At 60.5% G+C, this 22,724-nt stretch overlaps 1 protein-coding gene across 9 annotated transcripts in view; it reads left to right on the top strand.

The window, feature by feature from the left end:
- The first annotated feature begins 612 nt into the window (after positions 1-612).
- CAMK2B (calcium/calmodulin dependent protein kinase II beta) overlaps positions 613-22,724 on the top strand; it is a 147,207-nt gene continuing 125,095 nt past the window's right edge. For all 9 annotated transcript variants that reach the window (XM_037886476.2, XM_037886475.2, XM_037886473.2 and 6 more), the window contains exons 1-2: positions 613-768; positions 16,427-16,521. In XM_037886476.2, the coding sequence (XP_037742404.1) occupies positions 704-768; positions 16,427-16,521 (160 nt within the window). In that variant the 5' untranslated portion in view covers positions 613-703. The remainder of the gene's footprint in view (positions 769-16,426; positions 16,522-22,724) is intronic.

The raw sequence follows: 22,724 nt of genomic DNA, 5'->3' as shown, positions 1-22,724 counted from the left end.
GGCAGAACCAAGGTGTCACCTCCTTAGCAGAGATCCTGGCCCTCGGCAAATGCCCTGTCTGGGGCATGGCCTGTATTTTTGCCTGGCTGGCCACAATAAGAAACAGAGACCGGTCAAGCCAAAACCAGACCACATTCCCCATCTCCCCCAATCTCCCCTCCAAGTAGAGCCCAGGTCCCAAGCACCAAGGGGTCTGTGCCCCTTTCCGTCTCAGGGGAGGGGCTCTGGCTCCCTGGAGTGGGAGTAGGGAGGAGGTCTGGGGACCCTGGGTCTTTTGGGGGGGGGTGCTATAGGGGGAGGGGCTGGTTCTAAGTGGGGGCTCTCTGTGTATGGGGAGGCTCCTTGGCTTCTGGTGGGGGGACCCTAACGACGTGGGGGCTGGCACTGCCCCCTCCACTGGGGATGCCCTGTGGGGCCTGACACCACCCCATACCCTGGGTGCAGGGGTCGCTGGGCTGGCCGTACCCCTCCCCTGGCTGCGGGGGTCCCCGAGGGGCTGGTCCTTGCTCCGGCGTGGGGCGGGGGGGGGCCGGCGGCGGGGTGCATGTGTGGTAGGAGTGGGGGGGGAGGAATCGCCGCTCGCAGGGAGCCTCGGAGCGCAGCGGGCTGGGTGGCTCCTGCCCCCGCCCCTGCCAGCCCCTCCCTCCCCCGCTGCCAGGCGGAGCCGGAGCCCAGCTCATTGCGGAGCGAAGCGGCAGCCGCGATGGCAACCACCGTGACCTGCACCCGCTTCACCGACGAGTACCAGCTGTACGAGGAAATTGGCAAGTAAGGAGCCGCGTCTGGAACCAGCGGCGCGCCCCGGGGCCGGGGCGCACTGGCTGCGGAGCAGGGGGGGAGCCTGCGCCCCTCGGGGGGGGGGGGAATCTGGGGGTCATTCCCCTCCCCCCGTTACAGGGCCTGATGGGAGGAGCCGGGGGTACTGCGCCCCCCCCCGCGCCCGGCACGGGTGAGGGGCAGGGGGTGCGCTCTCCATTGCGCCCTGGGCGCACGGGCTGGGGGAGGGAAGCCCCGCGGGGGTGGCTGCTGGCTCTGGGGTGCCACCGTGCTGGGGGTTCCCTAGTGTGTGTGCTGGGAGGGGAGCCTGGCCCAGGCTGCTCTGGTTGCCAGCTGCCCCCCCCTTTGGGCATCCTGCGACTTGCCATGTGCCGGGGCTGGGCAGTGGGCAGCCCTCGCCCGGCCGCGGGTGGCAGCAGGGCGGGGGGGCTGGGGGCTCGCTTGCCGGCCGGAGCTCGCAGCCATGACGCATTATGCAGGAGGAATGGGAACCATCTGGAGAATGGCACTAGCCCTTCAGCGAGTCCCTTGTGCCAGAAACCCTAGACCCCCCCCGCCCCCGCCCTCGGCTCCCCTGCGGCGCTGGATCCTCCCCACCCCCTCTCCGGCTTGGGCTCGCCGCGTATTTATAGGCTCCTGCAGCCGGTTCTGCGGGGCTCACCCAGCCCCCTCGCCCCCACTGCAGTGGTTTGTCTGCCTGGCCCGGCGCAGCCCCGGGGACCGGCCCCCCCCAGCCTGCTCTTGCTCCTCGGTCATTAGTTGCATTTAGAAACACGCTCCCCCCACCCCGCCGCTGATTTTTTGGCTGGGGGGGGGCGCTCTTGGTGATGCCCCTGGGCTGGGGAAGGCTCCACCCACTCTGGCACCCTGCCCCAGGCTGGCAGCAATCACCCCTCTTTGCATTCAGCGCCATGTGCTAGCGCTGGAGGAGGGGGAGGGGAGCTGGAGCCCCCCCCCCCCCCGGGAGGATCAGCTGGGAAATACCTGCGCCCAGGGCTCCGGAGTAGCGGTGCCACAGAGCGGGCAGCCCGTGGGTGCTGGGCATGGGGAGGAGCTGCCCTGGCGGGTTGGCTCAGCCCCCCCCCTCGCCCCTCACAGGTGCCTGGAGGTCGCCCGTGCCCGGCTGGGGGCTGGCATAGCTGCCCCTCCAGCGAGCAGGGGCCGGAGCTGCCGTGTGTGGCCGACCCATGTTCCCCGCTGGGGTCTGCCCCTGTGCCACCGGGAGAGCGCGCGAGGTGGGCACCCTGCCATCTGCACGCCCACGCTGGGACCCGCCCTCAGTGCCGCCTAGTAAGGGGGCTTTCCCCACCCCAGCTGCCCCCCGCGAGGTCCGGCTGCTGGGAGCGCCTCCTGGAATGCCCCCCCACCTGTTAGCTCCGTGGCTGTCGGAAGTCACTGGCTTTTGGGGGCGTCTCCAGGCTGAGACCCCTTAAAGCGGCCTGGGTTGCCGTGAGGCGGTGCTTGGCGCTAGCCCAGACTCAGGACCTTTGGGGGTGTCTCAAGCTGAGCAGTGAATTTGGGGTGCCCCAGCTGAGCGCCCCCCCCCCAAACTGGGATAATCTTGGCCCTGGCGTTTCACAACCCCTGAAAATGTTCCATTCCTGGCAAACTGGCTCCATCTTTAATGCAAGTCTGGCAACCCCATAACGACCTGCCTCAGCCCCCCGCCCCCCGCTTCCCAAAGACCTGCAGACAGTCAGGGCCTTTGCGGCGTCCCGCTGCCCCCTCCCTCGCCGCATGGATTTAGCTCTCTCCGTCTTTCCTTCTACCCCAGCTCCCAGCCGCCTGCCTTGCCCGGCTGGGAGCCCCTGCCGGTTTTTCTACATCTGCTACTTGGACCGCCGGCGCTTTGGGGTGGGGACTCGTTTGGTTCCGTGTCTGTCCAGCGCCTGACACAACAGGGTCGGGCCCTGACTGGCGCTTCTAGGCGCTCGGGGAATATGCTCCGTATTAGTCGGGTGCCCAGAAACCAACACGAGATGCCAGGTGGGCTCTGCCCAGAGGTGTGGAGAGAGATTGTCCCCTCTTCGCTACAGAGAGAGGGGCCGGGGGCTCGGTCATAGGCGTCTGTGGAGTCACCCCGTCTCTGGGGGCCTCCGTTCCCAGGTGTTCACTGGGGACAGCCGCTCGGCCCGTCCCTCCGGAGCTGGAGAAACAGGCTCAGGATTGTGGGGTGCTCGGAGGCGTAGTCGGGGCGGGCCCCGATGTTGAACGTGCCCTGGAGGGGTGCAGGGCGTGAGGCGTCCGGGAGTGAGGGCGCTGAGGGGGTGTGGGTGGGTCTTTGCCGGAGCTGTATAGAGAGGGACCCCCCCCCTTCCTGCTGCAGCCCCGGCCGCTGGGTTTCCACCTGGAGAGGCGTGAATTCGGCGTGGGTGCCGTAACCCAGATCGGGGGCCTCGGAAATGCCGGCCAGGAGCCCGCCCCCCAGGGGAGCCGGGCACCGCAGGGCTGCTCCGGAGAGGGCTGGCGGGCTTGTCGGCCAGGCTCCCCCCGCTCCGTCGGCCGGGTGCCTGGCTACGCCCCCGGCTTCGGAGCAGCCTCCCGGAGGGACCCCTTGGCTGGGTCAGATCCCCGGGGGGGCGCGCTGGGCCTCGCAGCCGCCGGAGCCTGAGCCCCGGGGGGCTCCTGCTTCGCGCCACAAGCTCCGCCGGGCCAGTCGCACGGAGCCGGGGACGCTCTGCCGGGAGGCGGCCCCCGCGCCCGGCCTTGGTGGGTCCCCTGGAAGGCGGCGCAGGACGGCCCGAGCTTGGCCTGGGGACAGGAAGGGTCAAGGGTAGCCCAGAGCGACCTGCAGTGAACTTCGTCTCCCTCTCCCTCAGAGCCCCACCTGCACTGATGTCCCTTCGTCTTCCCCGAGAGCAAATGGAATCCTCCTTCCCCGCACCGGGCAGCCACCCCATGCCTGGGGAAACTGAGGCACGCCAGGCTCATAAAAATACTGCAGCAAATTCTCACTTTGTCACACTGGGCGTGTCCAGGCCTGAGGACTAAGCCCCTCTGCCGGGACTCAGCAGCTGCCCCGCGGGTGCCGAAGTGGGGCTGCTCCGGAACCGTGGTGGAGCTCAGATACCAGGGTGATGGGTGTGTTCGAAATATCTCAGCGGATCAACCGTGGCTGCCAGTCTGCTCGGAGCCCAGTGCGACGGGGGGTCTCTGCGTGGTCTGGGGCCAGCCTGCCCGTAGAGGTGACCCGGCTCCCTGCCCCGGGGGGTCTCTGCGTGGTCTGGGGCCACCCTGGCCCTGGCTAAGTGTGGCCTGCTCTTGCGCTCCAGGACTGTCTTGGTGAGGCTCCTAAGTCCTGCCCAGATGGACCCATGCCAGGGGTGTGAGCTGCCCTCTTGGCTCCTGCAGCAGGCCCCCTGCTAGCCTGTCCTTCGGGGGCGCCGGGCTTTGATCCCTTGGGGGCCTGGGAGGGTCACTTTTGCACGAAGGCCCTTTGGCGGGTGGGGGCCAGGCTATAGTGCGGCACGTAGGTCCCTGCCCCGAGGCAGCTCGGCCAATACACAGTAGCCACCTCGGCTGCGGGGTGTGGCAATCGCGGAGTAAACAGCGGGTGGCTTCCAGGATCCATCCGGGAGAGGCTGGAACTGGGGCTGCTGGGTTCCCGGGGAAGCTCGGGCCAGGCCCAGGCCGGGGCAGTGGCCTGGCTCCTGGGGTGCAGGCCCTGCCTGTCTGCCCCCCCGGCCCACGCTCTGGGGAGGCTCGGGCTGGGGAAGGAACGGGGCCAAGGAGGTGAACAGCAGCAGCTGGGCTGGCGAGGGGCGTTTGTGGGACCGGCCCCCCTGAGAAGCAACGAAGGGCCTGGCTCTTCCATCTCCCTCCCCCCAGTGGAGTTCAAAGTGGGGAGACTGAGGCCCAGAGCAGGCAAGGGACTCACCTAGTAGGCCGGGGGCATAACCCAGACCCAGCTCCCCGGCTGAGCTGCTCTAGGCACTAGGCCACGCGGCCTGTCCTAGCGTAGAGGGGCTGCCCCCAGCTGCAGGGCCTTGTGGCCACGGCTGACTCCTCGCCCCAGCAACCGAGGCGTGAGAGGGTCCCCTTCGCGTGTCAAGTCAATGCGGGGAGGAGGTGCCAGGCAAGGCCTGGTAGAGTGGGGGTCATGCAAGGTCAGCGCAGGTATGGCAGAACTCCCGGGGGGGGGGGTCGGAGAGCAGCGAGCCCGGGTAGAGACTTCCAGGGGGCAGACTCCAAAGAGGGCACTGTACAACCCAGCTAATAATGATCCCTAGCTCTTATCCCGCACTTTTCCTCAGTAGCTCTCACAGTGCTTCCCGGGGGAGGGGGCTGGTCAGGATCATTTGACAGATGGGGAAACTGAGGCACAGAGTGACTTGCCCATGGCCGCCCAGCAGGCCAGTGGCAAAGCTGGGAATAGAACCCACGTCTCCCAAGGCCCATTCCAGTGCTATCTGCTATCAGCGCAGGAACCAGGCTCTAGGGGGAATGTCCCCAGGGGCAGGCTTTCCCCTGAACTGGCGGCTACAGGGTGCCAGTGTCTGAGACAGGAGTGGGGCCCCATGGCTGATCTAGCCTGGCCCCAGTGCCTCTGGGGCCAGACCAGTGGGCAGCGTGGGGCTGCCCTGACTAGCCCCAAACCCTCTAGGCCCTGGCACCTGTTCAGAAGCTGGCGGCCTCTCCCAGCTCACCCTGCCCTTGTTATCCCACCCCTGGGCTGCGGTGCCGGCCAGACCTGCGGGGAGCTGCCGTCCCCCCTCTCATGCGGGGCCCTGCCGGCTTTACCCACCCTCCCTTTGCCGCTGCCCGTCCTCTCTCTGCGCCGGCTCCCTGCCGGGACACCGGGCACCGCCGAGCTCGCCCCAGGCGGGCGCTCGGCTCCGGGTTTCGGGAAGGGGGGTCAAGGCTCGGCCGATGCGTTGCCCTCAGCCGCTGGCTCTTGCCCGGTCAGCGGAAGGCTCCGTAGCCGGCTGGACCGGGAGACACAAGGCACCCGGCCCAGAAGCAGCGGCCGCGGCGGGGGCGTGAGCGGAAGGGTTCGGGGTGCCGGGCTGGGCAGCGCCTCCGGGGATGACAGCTCTCATGGGGGGGGGTTACAAACATGGGGGGGATCTGCTGTTCTGGGGGGGGAGAAACTGGCCCTCGGGGGGGTCATCCGGCCCTGCAGCGCCGGGAAGCGGGGGGGTTATAGGCCACGCCGGGCGGTGCGTCCAGGGGGGCCGTAGCCGGGGTTCGGACCGCATCCATCGGGGCGACCCTGCAGCTCCCCTGGAGCCCGAGGGCCCCAGGCTGTGTCGGCCCCGGGGCGGGGGTGCTGCTGCCCGGCGGGGGGGGAGATAGATGGGGGGAGATGAGGGATCCCGGCGGGCGCACGGCGGGATGAGCGCAGCCAGGGGGTTACAGCCTGGCCGTCCTGCGGGGTGCGCGGGGCCCCAGCTGGCCCGGAGCACGGGCGGGCTCGTGTGGACGTGGCGCTGCCTGGCTGGGTTATGCCCCGCTGCAGCCCCGGGGGGCCCGAGCCCCGCTGGGGCACGGAGCTGGGGAGCGAAGGCGGCGGGCAGCGCAGCGGTGCGCGGTGGGAAGGCGGCGAGGAGCCGCGGTTGAAGCCCGGTCTCGGGGCTGCAGGGGGCAGGGATTAGACAGCGGGATGGAAACCCCCCCCCCGGCCCGGCGCTCGCCGTTCTGCGGGGCCAGGAGCAGCGCGGGCTGCGAGTTCGAGGCCCCCAGCCCCTTCCCTCTGCGGGCCGCCCGCGGGGCAGAACAAACCGGGCCCCGGGGGGGCCAGCTGGGAGCTGGCGCTCCCCCCGCCGGCCTCCCTGCTGGCTCGGCCAGCCCGCCCCGTGCCCCAGCCTCTCGCTCGGCGGGGGAGCGGAGTGTGCGGGCCCCCTGCCCCCGACATGCCAGGCGAGGAGACGGGCCTGGCCCCCCCGCCCCGGGACAGGCTCGGTTCTGGGTGGACGGGGAGGGCTCAGGCCCTGCGGAGACCCTCCGGGCCCGCGAGCAGCGCGGCGGGGGCGGTTCCCAGACTGCAGCCGGCTCTGGGGGGCTGGGCAGGGCCCCCCCGGGGGGACTCCCGGCCCCTGCCCCCCCGTGCCCCTGCCCGGTGCTGCCCGCCCGCGCTCGCTTCCTCGCCCCCCTGCAGCAATCCTCAATCCGGGGCGCCCGGCGTTTCCACGGCAACAGACTGCGCCGGCGAACCCGGGCTCCTGCCTCCGCTTGCCGGGGTTTCTAAGGCGTGTGGCTCCGCCCACCTGGGAATCTCCCCTAGCTGTTAGCAGTACGGGGACTATGACACACAGAGAGGCTACTTTGACCTCGCTGATTCTCTCCAGGAGGAGGCAGTGCCCTCCGCTGCCCCCTGCCCATTGCCAGGCTTGTCAGCCATGATCCTGCCCCAGGGCTTTCCATCCTCAGCCTGCCCCTTCCTTGGCGTTAGCACAGCCTCCGCAGCCTCTCCTGCAGCGAGGTGGGTTTCATTACCCGCCCCCCTCCCCTTTACAGAGGGGCAGGGCATGGGCAAGGTCAGATCTACTGGGTGGCAGAGCTGGGGAAGAACCCAGGAGTCCTGGCTTTAGCTGCCGCTGGCCCAGATCAGAGGCACCAGGGACGCTGTGCGGTTCCCTCTTCCCCCTGTTCTCTCCAGGGTGCCCATGCTGGGGCCTCTGACCCAGGGCTTGCTGCCCGCCCCAGTTTGCTGTTGTCGGTCCCAATGGGAGCGCTGGCTGGGCTGGTTCTGAGCTCTCCCCAGGCACCAGCCCAGCCCACTGAGAGCCGGGGGTGAGCTTCTCCTGGGGCTGGGTCTCTGGGAGAGCTGATGCTGTCTTTGCAGCGGGTGGGGCCCGGGTGCCAACAGGGAAGGGCAATTAGAACGGCAGAAGGGGGCGAGCAGGTCACCTGGCAGGCCTGGGCTGTGCTCCCTATTCGAGGGGCCTTTCCGAGCTGGTCTGGGCTTTTGGATTTGTGGGAGCAGATGTGCGGATGCTGGAGAACTGCTGGGGGACACCCCAAGCCTGCCTTGCCTGGGGAGGGTGCTCAGAGAGGTCACCCTGCATGGGCCTCGGGGGCAGGGGGACTTGCACAGAGCCAGAGTCCCTTATTCCCAGCCGAGTCTCCGCTTTGAACTCTGGTTGAAGGGATGGGGATGCCAGATCTCCCCACTCCCCGACACCAGGTCCCTGCCACAGGGCTGGAGGCCATCGCGCTGACCCGTCCTGTGCTCTCCCCTCTGTATGCACCTATTGTCTCTTGTCTTGCTTATCGGCTCTCCCGGGCGGGGAGCGTCTGTCCTGAGTTTGTACAGTGCCTAGCACAATGCGGGCCCTGCTCTGTGACTGGCCGGCGTAGGTGCTCCTGTAACTCACTGAGGCAGTAATGGCCCCTGGGAGATTGCTGGTCTCAGCATTGTTGCTTCAAGTTTATGGTGGGGGGGGGGTTACCAGCTTTTGGGGGGATTCCTTCTGTGGAGGGGGCTGCAGGATTAGGGGGAGCAAACCTGGGGTCTGCTTCTGGGCACTGGTGCTGCGGGGTGGTGAGGGCAGAGAGGAAGGGTGGCCCAGTGGCTAAGGCACTAGTTTGGCACTTGGTTCAGTTCCCCACTCGGCCCCAGACTGATTCCCTGGGGGGCTGTGGACTAATCACTGAGGCCCAGAGCTCTGAAGGCATTCAGGTGCCTGAACCCCTTTGGGGAATGAGATCTCAGCACCTAAACCCATTAGGTGTTGCAATGCTGAGTGTAACAGTGCCTGGAAACCTTTATAAGCCTGGGCCTTCTTCGCTGGACCTTGGGTCTCCCCTGACTCTAATGGGATTAACAGCCCTGCCCCGCCACCTGGGGGGGTGATGATCCATCTCTTGCAATGCGCTGCAGGGATGGGGGCCGGAGGAGCAGCCGGGTAGACAGGAGGGGCTCTGATAAAGACGCCGTTGCTGGGTGGGTGGTGGTTTCTATGCTTTAATATGGGGGAGGCGCGGGGGCCTCTCCCTTACTCTACAAGGGACAATCTCGCTGGTCAGTCCGTGCAGGATGCTGTGTCTTGCTGACAGGCCAGAAGCAAGAGCTCCTGGGTTAGGCCCTTCTCCACCTGAAATGCTGGGTGCTGAACCAGGCTTTGGGGGGGGAGCCCTGCTCTGGGGGTTAAATGCTTCATGGCACGTCGGCCATTCCTGTCGTTGATTGCTAGTCCGGGCCGTGTCCAGGGATTTCACCCCCCCGGAGCAGCCTGAGACGGGCTCTGGTCAGTCCCTGTCCCTTCCTCGCACGCTGGGACTGGACCACTCCCCTGGGCACAGGAAGGGGCTGGGGCTGGGATCAGCGCAGTAGAGATGGGGGTGGGCTGGTCTGAACGCTGAGCTGGGCACACAGATCAGAGGTGGGGTGGGGGGCAGGTGATCCCCCTGGGAAGGAGAACCTGGTTGGAAGGTCTGGGAGGTGGATGAAGTGGGAGCTGGGGTCTGCACGTCTAACTGGATTCAGGAAAGTCATTGATTCCGTCTGCCAAGCGGGGGCCATGTCTTCTGTTGGTTCTCTGGCTGCAGATCTGGGCACCGTGATCAGCAAAAGCTGATTAGACACTTAAATTGGCCCTTTCCACCGTGGAAGAGGCAGTAACACTGGGGACACGTAGGCTACAACTGCCCCAGCAATATCAGGGCCGGGAATTGCCAACGGGCGCAGCTGCCCTGGTGCCTGCTGTAGTGTAGACAGGACTCCGGCGTTTCACCTCTGTGTTGTCTTAGACCCAGCCTCGTCCACACTACAGCTTCTGCCAGTGGAGCTGCGGCCTGGGGTAGTTATGGGGCCCGGTGTGTGGTGCAGACAAGGCCTCCGGCGGGCACAGCAAACCTGGCAGCACAGCTGGGCCAGCCCAGTTTGGGGCTCTGTACCAGGAAAGATCAGGTCACAGAGCAGGGAGGAGGCAATCTGAGGTAGCTCTGATGCGACTGTCCCTGAGACACAGCGTCTGGTCCTGGGTGCCTGCTTACCATCGAGACACAGAGAGGCTGGAGGGGGGAACTTCCCGGGAAGGTTCGGCGAAGTGATGGCTAAGGGGAGTCTACAGACACCTGCCGGGGTGGGAGGAAGAAGAGTTACTGAAGGCGGTGCCAGGGGGGCATGTGAACCTGGCATAGAGGGGCCCCGAGCCTTGATACTGGTGCATTTAGACGCTGCCATAATCCCCCTGTTAACTCCGAACAGTTCAGACAACTAGGGACACAGCTGCTGGCATCCTTTGGGCTCGTGCCATGAAACCGGGGCAGCTTGTTCTGCCAGGTACAGATGGAACCTGAGCGTGTTCTCTCCATGGTACTGAAGTGTCTTGCTTCTTTAGAGGTCCGTTCTGGCCTAGCCTGAGCCCCTGGGGAACCGACCAGGCCCCTAGCAGATATCTTCCCTAACAGAATGCTGGGAATCATTAAGAGAGGGATAGAGAATAAGACAGAAAATATCATATGGCCTGTATATAAATCCAGGGTATGCCCACATCTGGAATACTGCGTGCAGATCTGGGAGATCCATCTCAAAAAAGATATATTGGACTTGGAAAAGGTTCAGAAAAGGGCAACAAAAATGATTAGGGGGATGGAACGGCTTCCGTGTGAGGAGAGATTAACAAGACTGGGACTTTTCCCCTTGGAAAAGAGACGACTAAGGGGGGATATGATTGAGGTCTATAAAACAGTGACTGGTGTGGAGATAGTATATAAGGAAGTGTGATTTATTCCTTCTCATAACACAAGAACTAAAGGTCACCCAATGAAATTAATATGCAGCAGATTTAAAACAAACAAAAGGAAGTATTTTTTCACACAATGCACAGTCAACCTGTGGAACTCCTTGCCAGAGGATGTTGTGAAGGCCAAGACTATAACAGAGTTCAAAAAAGAACTGGGTAAATTCAGGGTGGATAGGTCCATCAATGGCTATTAGCCAGGATGGGCAGGGATGGTGTCCCGCGCCTCTGCCAGAAGCTGGAAATGGGCGAAAGGGGATGGATCAGTTGATGATTCCCTGTTCTGTTCATTCCCTCTGGGGCACCTGGCCCTGGCCATGGCCTCTGGCCACTGTCGGAGGACAGGACACTGGGCTAGGTGGACCTCTGGTCTGACCCAGTATGGCCGTTCTTATGTCCCCTCTCCTCTCTCAGACCCCAAGGAGCCGTGTGCCCAGCACTGGTAGGAGGAAGCCCTTGAGGAAGGATGGCTCAGTGGTTAGAGCACAATCCTATCCCTGCTCTGCTACAGATTTCCTGTGTGACCTTGGGTGGCTGTCTCTGGCCATCAGTTCTCCACCTGTACGATGGAGATGTTCGATGCCTTGCTCCAGGGGACAAATCCCTTGCCAGGTGCTCAGATCCTCCTGTGATGAGGGTCACTGATAGATCGCATTGCTTGTTATGTGTTTGTAGCATCTCGGAGCCAGATGGGTGGGACCAGGGCCCTGGTGTGGCAGGTGCTCTACAAACACAAAGCAAAGACCCAGCCCCTGCCCGAAGGGGGCAGCTGAACTCCCAAGGGCTCCCACAGTCCAGAGCCTGCTTGTCCCGTGGTCCGGAGGGTTGCTTTGCCCAGGTGACCTCCCCGAGGTCAGGGCCTTAGGAAATGGGCCGATGGCCTTTCTCGAGCTGTTCTTCTCTTCCAGCCAACCCCTTGGTGGCTCCTAAGTCCAGAAGTTTGGAGCAGAAAACCTCACTGAGCAGGGTCAAAAATCGCCCACCCTGCACATGGTTTGGGGAACGGGGACCTGGGGGCGGGAAATACAGGGCCGGGGGAGTAAGCCGCTCCTTGTGGCCCCTGGCTGGGCCTAGCTGCTGCTGTCCTGGTGTGTCCGGATCTGGGCCAGCTGCCACGTCCCCATCTGGGAATCCCCCCAGCCCCACCTCCGTTAGGTGATCCAATCTGCTTTGCCTGCCCCCCTGCTTGTCCCGGGGGAGGCCCTGGAGCCTTCCAGCGGGGCCTGCTCTCTTCAGGTTGCCTTTCTGTTGGCTGCGGTTCGAAGGCTCCTCCAGCTGCCGGTGCGTCTCCCTCGTTTGAAGGCGTCTGAGCAGAGCAGCGTGGCCTTTGCCCATCCGCACTTGCTGGCTCTGTGAGTGGAACGTGCCAATGCCAGGTCCGGCCAGAGCCTTTCCGCCCAGCGCTGCAAAGAAAGGAGGAGCCGGGAGCAGAGATCATTAGAAATGCTCCCAGGCTGAAAGCCTCGTGCGGGGATCCCGTGCCGTGCGTGGCAGGAATTGCTCCAAGGGGCCTCCCATAGCGCGGCCTGGCTTCCCCTTGGCTGTGTGTGTGTGTGTGTGGGGGGGCTGTGTCTCTGCTTGGCAACTGGGGCCCCTGGTCCTTGAGGCATCGCTCCCTGTAGGAAAGACTCAGGGGGAAGTAACTGAGATGTGGGCCCAGAAGAGACTCGGCGAGGGGGGCTCCGACTCTCATGCTCCCCCCTGCAGAAGGTGCCCAGATTTGCTGAGATTGGTTTCTGCTGGGAGTTCTCTCTGCAGTCGCTGTTCGTGCAGCGCCTAGCACAGAGGGGTCCTGGCCCATGCCAGGTGCTCTTGGCACTGCTGCGATCCAGACAATAAATAAGGAGGAAAGGGAGGGCATGTAATGGGTGCCCGCAGGGAGAACGGGGTGCCTGGCTTCGCTCTGTGGCTCTGAGCCCCCGGCTAGTCATTCCGTCCCCCAGCCGGGAGAGCTAGATGCGTATCAGGGTGGCAAGGAGCATGGGGGGGGGGGTCTGTCTCCATTCCCTGTGCCCCAGGAACCGTGGGTGCCCTTCGCTTTCCTGCACAGACAGCAGCTGCAGAAATTTCAGTTGAAAACTGTCACCCCGCCCTCCCCACGGCTCTGCCCAGGGCCGATCTAAACTGGGCCAAGACCGCTGGGGAGGGCGGGGTGATCGGTTCCATTGGAAATGACTTTTTGCCGGGAAATGGCCTTTCATTTTAGTTTTCAAACAATGGGGCAAATAGCGCTCGAAACTGGAACAAAACGTTCTGTCCGCCCGGAAATTATTATTATTGATTCTTTTTTGCTGGTCGCTGGAAATTCTGGCAAATCTGGTTTTCGGGTTGATTTTTTTTCTCAGAACTTCCAGCAAACCCGAAAAAGCCATCGGCCGGCCCGCTCTGCAGGCAGGTGTTATACACCTGGGTGGGCTGGAGGTACATTGTGGGGCCAGCGGCACGGGGCCTGGGCTCACAGCTACAGACACGTCCCAAGTCTGTGTTCTGCCCCCCTCGGGCAGAGCTTAGCCCTGCTAGGTGTGAAGCGTGGTCCTGCCCCAGCCCTCGTTCCCCCAGCCTGGCACTCCCGAATCTCTGATGATGAAGCTCATCCTTCTGGGGAGCGGCAGCTCTTGAAGAAGTGGCAGTCTCTGGGGAGCAGCTGGGTTGGGCAAGATGATGTGGAGTGTGACAGAGTGAGAGCTAACAGCTGTCCCAGCACTCCGGTCACTTAAGCTCTGATTAGTTTCCCCTAGAGAAGGCTTGAGGGAGGAATGGAGAGTACTTAATTTCCTAATCAGAGTGTAGGCTGGCTGGCTAAGGAGGTGGTTGTCCCATCAGCTGGGAGGGGGGGTTAAAAAGCAGGGGAGGGAAGTGGCAGAGGGAGAAGGCTAGCAGAGGGGAGGGGAGACGGGACCACGGAAAGGCAAGATCTCTCCTGGGAGAAAGGGCCGTGGTTTGAAGGGCGCTGTCGGTAGAGGCTCTGCACAGGAATTAGAGTAACAGCCGTGTTAGTCTGTATTCGCAAAAGGAAAAGGAGGACTTGTGGCACCTTAGAGACTAACCAATTTATTTGAGCATAAGCTTTCGTGAGCTACAGCTCGCTTCATCGGATGCATACTGTGGAGAGTATAGAAGATCTTTTTATACACACAAAGCATGAAAAAATGGGTGTTTACCACTACAAAAGGTTTTCTCTCCCCCCACCCCACTCTCCTGCTGGTAATAGCTTATCTAAAGTGATCACTCTCCTTACAATGTGTATGATAATCAAGGTGGGGGTGGGGACGGGGGGGGGGGGGGGGGGAGAAAACCTGGATTTGTGCTGGAAATGGCCCAACTTGATTATCATACACATTGTAAGGAGAGTGATCACTTTAGATGAGTTATTACCAGCAGGAGTGTGGGGTGGGGGGAGAGAAAACCTTTTGTAGTGGTAAACACCCATTTTTTCATGGTTTGTGTGTATAAAAAGATCTTCTATACTCTCCACAGTATGCATCTGATGAAGTGAGCTGTAGCTCACGAAAGCTTATGCTCAAATAAATTGGTTAGTCTCTAAGGTGCCACGAGTCCTCCTTTTCTCTTTGCACAGGAATTGAGGTAGTGGCTTGGGGGCGGAAGCATAAATAAAAAAACTCCCAGGGGGTGTCGACGCTCGAGGTGTCCAAGACTGTTGGTGAGGATCTCCTGGGCAGGAGGGGAGGCAGCCGCCCTTTTCCATGGCAGGATCAAGGCTGGCGCTGGACGTGTGGGCTGGCTCGACTACCCTCGCCGGGCTGTGGCAGCCTGAGGTCAACAGCACTTGCTGTTTGGAGCCGGGATTGATTTATTAGTGGTGCTTCCCTCTTGCAAGTTACCTCCTGGCGATGCGGCCAGCTCTGGGGTGGAGGACAGCAGCCGGCTGCCCAGCTATGACTGTGGTGAAGGGGAGAATTCAGCCGGGGCGCCGAGGTCTTTAATGCCCACGCAGAGCCACTGGCTTGTCTTAAGGAGGCCTCCCAGCTGATCACAATGCAGAGAGAGAAATCCAGGAGCTAGGGACACCAACGCTTTCCCCTTGTGCACCTGGGGAACGCTCAATGCTTAGCTCTGCGGTGATCCGCGCTGGCTTTTAGAGAGCCTCAGACAGGCTGCAGTCTGCGTAGCAACGCTGGCTAGCTGCCTGCGCTCCCGGGAGCCAGTCCACCCACTGCCACTTTCTGGCAGCATGCTCTAGACCCTCTTTGGCTGCACCGGGCCTGCGCTGCCCACCTGTGTATGCTGATAACTCGGCTTTAACCCGTAAACACCACCCCCATCCATGGAAGCCGCTTTTCCCGATTCAGAACAATCCCGGCGTTAGCACATTTGGAATTTCAGCATCTTTTGTCCTTTATGCTTTTGAGCGGGGGGCGTCTCCAGATGCGTGGCTGGGGAGCTGACAAAATCCCAGCCAGGCAGTGGGAGACGGGCCGGGCCAGAGGGGTCTCCCCGCACCTGGTTTCCCCCGTGTTCAGGGAGAGGCTGTTTCCTGCTGGGGGAATCGTAGCTGGGGAGGGAAACGGGGTTTAAAAGCGTTTTGGAAGTGGAGCGAAAGGAAAAGGGAACGGCCCTCGGAATGGAATCCCCCGGCAGGAGTGAGTCTCGCGGGGCCTAAGACGGCTTCAGGTTTTGTGGTGCAACACACGCACCACGGATCACATTTTCAGGAATCGTTTTCAAAGCAATGACGGGACCCAGGAGCCTAAGTCTCACTTTCAGAAATGATGTTTAGGGTCCGTCTCTGCGGCAGCTAAACGCCCACGGCCGACCTGGGCCAGCTGACGTGGGGCCAAGGGGCTGCCTCATTGCAGGGTGGGCTCTAGGACCTGCAAGGGGGAAGGGTCCCTGACCGTCTACACTGCAATTAAACAGCTCCTCGAGTCAGCTGGCCAGGGCCGGCGCTGGGTTTTTCATGGCCGTGTGGACCTGCCCTTGTGAGCCCCATTCCCGATGGCTGTCCGGGAGGAAGAGGCAGCTGAGTGCTACCGGCCCTGATCGTCAAAGACACAGAAAGGCACCTAGTGAGATACAAAAGTGCCTAAGCAGGTTAGGTGCCTAAATCCCATGGGAGACAGGGTGCCTGCCCTGCTTAGATGCCTCTGAACGTCCTACTAAGCGCTCTCCTGTGTCTTCGGGCACCTCAGTGCCTTGGGCAGTCTGGCCCCAAGTCACTTTTCAAAACAGGGCGGAGGGTGTCTCAATCACTTAGGTTGCTTTAGAAAATTTTTACCCCAGATGCTAAAACCCGGAGCTCCGAGCTCTTGCCTTCCTGTCTGAGGGCTGCATGTTGCCGGCTGCCCCTCGGCCCCCATGCCTGTCTGCTCTTTGGGGCCGGCCCCGCCGGTATCTGGTGTGTTCTACAGCACAGAGCGCAGCAGCAGGGGGGCTGCTGGGGTGTGTGGGAGCAATTGTGTGTGTGTGGGGGGGGTGAGTCCTGCCCAGCTGCATTATGGGGCGCTGGTGGCCTTGGCTTGGGACCAGGATTGATGGGTGTTTGGGGGTGATATGCTAATGTTCATTTTTTTGCAATGCATTGTGGACTGGCTCCTCCCTCTCAATGGAAGAGGCTCCGCCCCCTGTGCTGGGAGAGGCTCCGCCCCCTCAGACCCTGTATGGAGGGAGCCTTTGGCACGGAACATCAAGCAGTCCCTGGGTCACCCCCGTATAGTGGGAATACCCCCCAAACGTGCCCTGCGAAACCTGCAGGCCTTTCTTCCCTGGCTCCTGGCCCTGCTGCAGCCTTAGATCCTCCGGCAGCAAACCTGCCCATCACGGTGCCACGTCGGAGCTGGCCCCAGGTGTCTCCGTGTCTGTGTGCTGGTTACACTGAAATTAAGCCAATGAGATAATCAGCAGCCTAAGGGCCTCTCCCAACCGGCCTGGTGGGCTGCTGCTGAGCTCTCCAGGTGCAGAGTTCGGGAAGTTAGTTTTCTCTCTCTCTCTTTTCCTCTTTCTAGGGGGGCTTTCTCGGTCGTGCGACGCTGCGTCAAACTCTGCACCGGCCATGAGTACGCAGCCAAGATTATCAACACCAAGAAGCTCTCTGCAAGAGGTAGGCTTAGCGCTCGGCTTGTTTCCCTTCCATGGCTGCTCTGACTGGGAAATCTGCCGGCCTCCCCTTCTCACCTGCAGCCTCCGTGGCTGCAGAGGGGAGAGGGGGATCCTTTGCTCGCCGTTTGCGGCCGCCCCGACCCGGGGGGTGGGCTTTAAGGTCAGGCGACACGCTGATCATTTTGTCTGACTTCCTGCGTTTGCACTGGCCACAGAACCCCACCCCCAGGGATGTGTGTGTGTGTCTGTGTCGATTCTCCTATGCGGGTGACACTATCACGCCCAACGATTTCACTGGGCGCCGGATCGAGCCATTTCAGTGGTTGCCTTTAAAGAATCAGCATTTGCCAAAACAGTTACCCAGCGGTAAATTGAAAATCACCTGTAACAGACATGAAATAACTCCAGTCAGTATGTGGTACCTGTGGGCTTTCCTGGCCAACCATGGTCTCCACGCTTGCTGTCTCACGATGGACCTGTCCCGTTCAGCATGTGCCCACGAGCTGGCGTGGTCTATGGCTGAGTTATAGGAGAAGTGAGGATATGGATTCCACAGGCCTGTTTTGCTTTGCTAGGATGACGTATGAAGTTTCACGACTGTCTTTTAACAGAAATTGCATTAATTCTTCAAAGGTGTCACGAGGTGGGTGGGGGGACACACAGATTCTGGGTGGCTTAGACTCTCTGTTCCTCACTTCCCATTTGTACAATGGGGATAACTCGCAGGGGTGTCTGAGGATAAAGGCATTGAAGACTGTGAGGTGCCCAGATACCACGGTGATGGGTGCAGGAAAAGTACCCGCGATCCCTTACTGGCCACGAGCCCACTCCCCTATGGCTTGGCTCGCCTGCCTTTGCTTGCTGAGCCTGTTAATTCTCAACCATCTTCCCACTCCTCCGGAGGGAGACACGTCCCTACCGTGTCTGAGACCTCAGTCATCTCTGTGGCTACAGACGGCGAGATAACAACCGCAGCGTGTGACCCCGGGGCCGACGCCGGCAGCGGGTTGGAGAGAAGGGGCCATGCCAAGCGATAAATATCCCTGATAACAGCAAAGGGGGCCTGGAAAAGTACTGGCCCGGCTATTCTCCCTTTCGTACCATGCTCGCTGCTGGGGGCCCAATCCTGACCAGTGCTGGGCCTCTGCAGGAAGCGAATGGGAATTGAAGGGGGCGAGGGCCGTGCGGCTCAGGATCAGGCCCATCCATCTGCCCTGAGGGACAGGCCCCGCTGTCGCTGTGTTGTGAAGCTGTCGGAGTTCACGGGCTCTGAGGAACCAGCTGTACGCGCGTGCTGGTGTGCGCGACGCCTGCCAGGAAGCTGGAGAAATCACAGCCTCTCTCGTGGGCCCAGCGTCTGGGTAAGCGTCGCTCGCCTCTTCCCAGCTGTCTGCCCCCCGCACCAGCGTCTCTCAGCACCTCACGCACACTCATGCTTTTATCTTAACACCTCCCCGTGTTATTATCCCTGGGGACTGGAGGCACGGAGAGACTAAGTGACATGCCTAGGGTCACACAGGAAGTCTGTGGCAGGGCAGGGAATCAACCCCCTGGTCTTCCAACTGCTAGGCCCCCATCCTAGCCGCTGGGTTAGCCTTTCTTTTATTTCAGGAGCCTGAAATTAACATGGCTTTAATGCTTTTGGTGATGGTATTGCCCCTAGGCTATTGGCATAGCTCCAGCAGTGGGGTCAGATGGTTAGTCCCAGTCCCAGAGGGGCAACCAGAGGCAACAAAGGGAGGGGGGCCTGCATGGTCACGTGCCGCCCCCAGATTTCTGCCAGGGTTTATATTTGTATTTTTATTTCCCTTTTTTCTTGCGGAAGGTGGGTTACAAATCCAAGCCCTCCCCCCCACCATCATCAACAGTTACGCGCCACCTCTGGGCACCACCGTGAACGAGTGTTTTGTGTAGGTCCTATGTAAACCGTCTCTTTTTTTGCAAATCTTGGTTTAAAAAGGGGGCCCCGTGTTTTTAAGGAAAATCTGCCTTGAACCCAAACTCCCAGGTGTTGGGTTAACGCACAACCCGGCCGCCTAGCTGTAGATCCAAATCACTCCAGGGCTCTGTCGGTTAACCCGCTCCCCATGGAGAGCTATTCTGCAGGCACTGAATAAACACGCGGGGAATGTGGTGGTAAGGTTGCATAGTTAACGCTCGAGTCAAGGAAAGTACAAGTGAAGATTTCAGGCATCATCTTAAATCTGCCCCCTCTGTCCATTCCGAGCCAACCTGGAATGATGTGCTCGCATCCTGAAATTCCACGGGTAAGAGAATAGACTCGCCCATCCAGAGGCAGTGGGCTTTTGCTTTGGGGCTATACAGCGCAATAGAGCCCAGGACTGGGACTCCTAGTCACCGCTGCAAGCCAGATCACAACTAAGAAGAATAGGGGGGCCTTGTTAGGATGATGCATCTCTTGTCTTTTGAACAGTGACCTGTTGAATGCATTCAAGCACCGTTGCAGGCGATGTCCGGCTCTTTCAGAAGGAAGAAATGGGGAAAAGCCCCCAGTCGTGTTTCCGCAAACGCCCTTGGGCGGGTGGGCAGCAGTGAGGGCCGAATCTGAGATCCAGGGATCTTCATACACACAGCTGTTGCCCGAGCTGAAGGATTTCAGCCTCTTACACAAGGCTGTCGCAGGCTCCTCACCAGAGCAGGGCAGAAGGCCACGCAAAATGGGCATGTCTCGCCAGGCCAGCGGGGTTGATGAACATTAGGAAGTTGTTCTCCTTCAGCTTCAGCGAGCTCCTTGTATGCGTCGGCGCTAGGTCTGCTGCCGGCATGACACAAAGTCAGTGGAGCACGGATTACGTGGATTAAACACTGGCCAACTGACAGATCTGAAAATCTAGCTGTAAATGGGAGATTTCTAGGGGGCCTCACAGGGCGGTTGTGGTGGGGTCTTGCTGTTTCCCAGCACAGGGCTAGTCAGTGTCTGGGCCATGGATCCACAGGGTCAGTGCTATGCCCCAGCTTTGCAACAGCCTCGAGGAGGAAGCCCTTCAGGGCGCCAGATCCCCACGGGTCTCACTCTTCCTGCCCAGGATAGGCCATGTGGCCTCTTTCGTTTGAACCTCTGGGGCTCCAGCATTCCTGCGTCACACCGTGAGCTCTGTTCAGCGAGTCCAGCTGAGGAACTCCTGGTGGAGACGTGTACGCTCTTCGGGGATTAATGCGCCTCACCCAGCATCTGCAGGGACCTTCCAACCGCGTTGTCCAAGCAGGCGGGTTTATTAATCACTGGGAACACAGCATAGGAGGCCCGTACGTTAGCACAGAGAACTGAAAGTTAAAGCATAGACCATTCTGGTCAGCCCAGAGCCCAGCCAAGCTGTGGTGAACCCCATGGTTCAAGCTCTGTCTCTCTCTGACCTTCATCAGATCCCTGCAGGTGAGAGCCCCGACTCCTTCCAGCAGCCAACTCTTACCCCCCTCACCTCGCACCTCTCCAGTCCTTTGTTCTCACACTGGGGTCTTTGCTCCACCTCCCTCAGGGTCCTAGAGGCTGCAGGGACCTGGTGGCCACTTCCCGGGAGCCACGGTAAACGCCACTGGGACCCTGCACCTCAAACCTCCTCCCGTGCCCCTGCCCCAGCCCGAAGTCCCCTCCCACACCCAAACTCCCCCCTGCAGCCTGCAGCCTGCACCCCACACACCCCAGCCCCCTGCCCCAGCCCGGAGCCCCCTTCTGCACCACAAACCCCTTATCCCTGGCCCCACCTCAGAGCTTCACCCCCAGCCAGAGCCCTCACCTCTCCCCCACGCCCCAAACCCCGCCGCAGCCCGGAGCCCCCTCCCGCACCCTGAACTCCTCATTTCTGGCCCCACCTGGAGCCCACACCCCCAGCCCAGAGCCAATACCCCCCTACCCCAGCTCGGAGCCTTCTCCTGCACCCCAAATACCCTCATCCCCAGCCCCACCCCAGAGTCCACACCCCCAGATGGAGCCCTTACTCCCGCCCCCCGCACCCAATCCGGTGAAAGTGAGTGAGGGCGGGAGAGAGCAAGAGACGGAGGGAGGGGGATGGAGCGAGCGGGGGCCGGTGCCTCGGGGAAGGGGCAGGGCAGGGGTGTTCGGATTTGTGCCCTTAGAAAGTTGGCAACCCTACCAAATTGCAGCAGGCAGGAGGCACGGGAGGGGTGGGGAGAGGCAGGAGCTGATTCACGGGGCTCCTAGTGGGTGCTGAGCACCCACTGGTTTTTTCCCATGGGTGCTCCAACCCCGGATCACCTGCAGAGTCGATGCCTATGTCTTGGCTAGTCCTTTTTTTAATGACTCATTCAGGGTCAGACAGCGAGGTGACATTCATACCTAGGGCTCTTAGCCTGCCCGGGGACCAAACAGCCCTTTTTGGGCCCGTTGGCTAGCCACGCACAATATAGGGGAAACTGAGGCATACATTGGCTTAAGAAAAATATTACAGAAAATTCCCACTTTGTCACACACTGATCTGGCAGGAACTATAAAAGCATGACACAAAAATTGGCGGAGCGGTAAAAGACGATGGCAGGTCGGCTCGACGGAGCTGAGCTCACTTGGACAACCGGCGTTTGAATGCAGCCAAATGCAAGGCCGTGCATCTAGGAACGAAGAATGTAGGTCACATTTACAAGATTCTGGGCTGGCTCCTGGAAAGCAGCGACTCCGAGGAGGACGTGGGGGGCCTGGCGGGTAACCAGTTGAACGTGAGCTCCCTGTCTGAGGCTGTAGCTAGGAGAGCTAATGCAAGCCAGGGCTGTGTAAGGAGGGAATATTGAGCAGGAGTAAGGATGAGGTTCTTACCTCTGCATACTGCACTGGGGAGACCTTACGGCGAGAGACAAGAGCAGCTCAGTCTAAAGATCCAAGAGAAGATGGAGAAGCGACTTGATCACAGTTTAGAAGCACCTACGCAGAGTGATTAGTAGTTGGCTCTTCAGTCTAGCAGACCAAGCCGGAACAAGATCCAGTGGCTGGAAGCTGAAGCTGAAATTAGAAATAACGTGCAGACTTTTAACAGGAAATGTAACTGACTTACCTAGGGATATGGTGGGTTCTCCATCCTTGGAGTCTGTCAGTTACGAGTCGGTGTCTCTTTCTGAAATGTAGGCTCTAGCTTAGCCAGGAGAACATAAGAACGGCCAGACTGGGTCAGACCAAAGGTCCGTCTAGCCCAGTGTCCGGTCTTCTGACAGTGGCCAGTGCCAGGTGCCCCAGAGGGAATGAACAGAGCAGGTAATGATCAAGTGATCCATCCCCTGTTGCCCATTCCTAGCTTCTGGCAAACAGAGGCTAGGGACACCATCCCTGCCCATCCTGGCTAATAGCCATTGTTGGACCTGTCCTCCATGAATTTATATAGTTCTTTTTTGAACCCTGTTGTAGTCTTGGTCTTCACAACATCCTCTGGCAGGGAGTTCCATAGGTTCATTGTGCATTGTGTGGAAAAAATGCTTCCTTTTGTTTGTTTTAAACCTGCTGCCTATTAGTTTCCTTTGGTGACCCCTAGTTCTTGTGTTATGAGAAGGAGTAAATAACACTTTCTTATTCCTTACCAGTCATGATTTTATAGACCTCAAGCATATCCCCCCTTAGTCGACTCTTTTCCAAGCTGACAGTTCCCAGTCTTATTAATCTCTCCTCATATGGCAGCCGTTCCATACCCTCATCATTTTTGTTGCCCTTTTCTGAACCTTTTCCAGTTCCAATACATCTTTTTTGAGATGGGGCGACCACATCTGCACACAGTATTCCAGATGTGGGCGTACCATGGATTTATATAGAGGCAATATGATATTGTTAGCCTTATTATCTATCCCTTTCTCAATGATTCCCAACATTCTGTTTGCTTTTTTGACTGAGTTCTGGGCTAGATGCAGGAATCGCTGGGGGAGGTTCTCTGGCCTGGGTTAGACAGGAGGTCTTGGTCCCATCTGGCCTCCACATCTATGAGTCTCTGAACTGAAATCTGAGCCCTAAATCTTTCCTGGAGCTTTTAGCTAATTGCAGGACCCAGCTCATGCCACAAGGTTGTCCGGCCAGGTGTGAGGCTGGAGGCTGGCCAGCAGATCCTTTATAACTAGGGCTGGGAGCTGAGAAGAGCCCAGGGGGAATCTCAGGGGGAGTTTGCAGAGGTGGATGTCAGAAAAAGCGCTGTCAAATGCTGGGAGCAGGGAGAGAGAGGAAGATGGGTACAACAGCAGCTGCTGCTCTAAAGGCTT

The sequence above is a fragment of the Chelonia mydas genome, chromosome 26 (genome assembly GCF_015237465.2).
Source record: "Chelonia mydas isolate rCheMyd1 chromosome 26, rCheMyd1.pri.v2, whole genome shotgun sequence".
NCBI lineage: Eukaryota > Metazoa > Chordata > Testudines > Cheloniidae > Chelonia > Chelonia mydas.
This window is presented reverse-complemented; position numbering and strand designations above follow the sequence as displayed.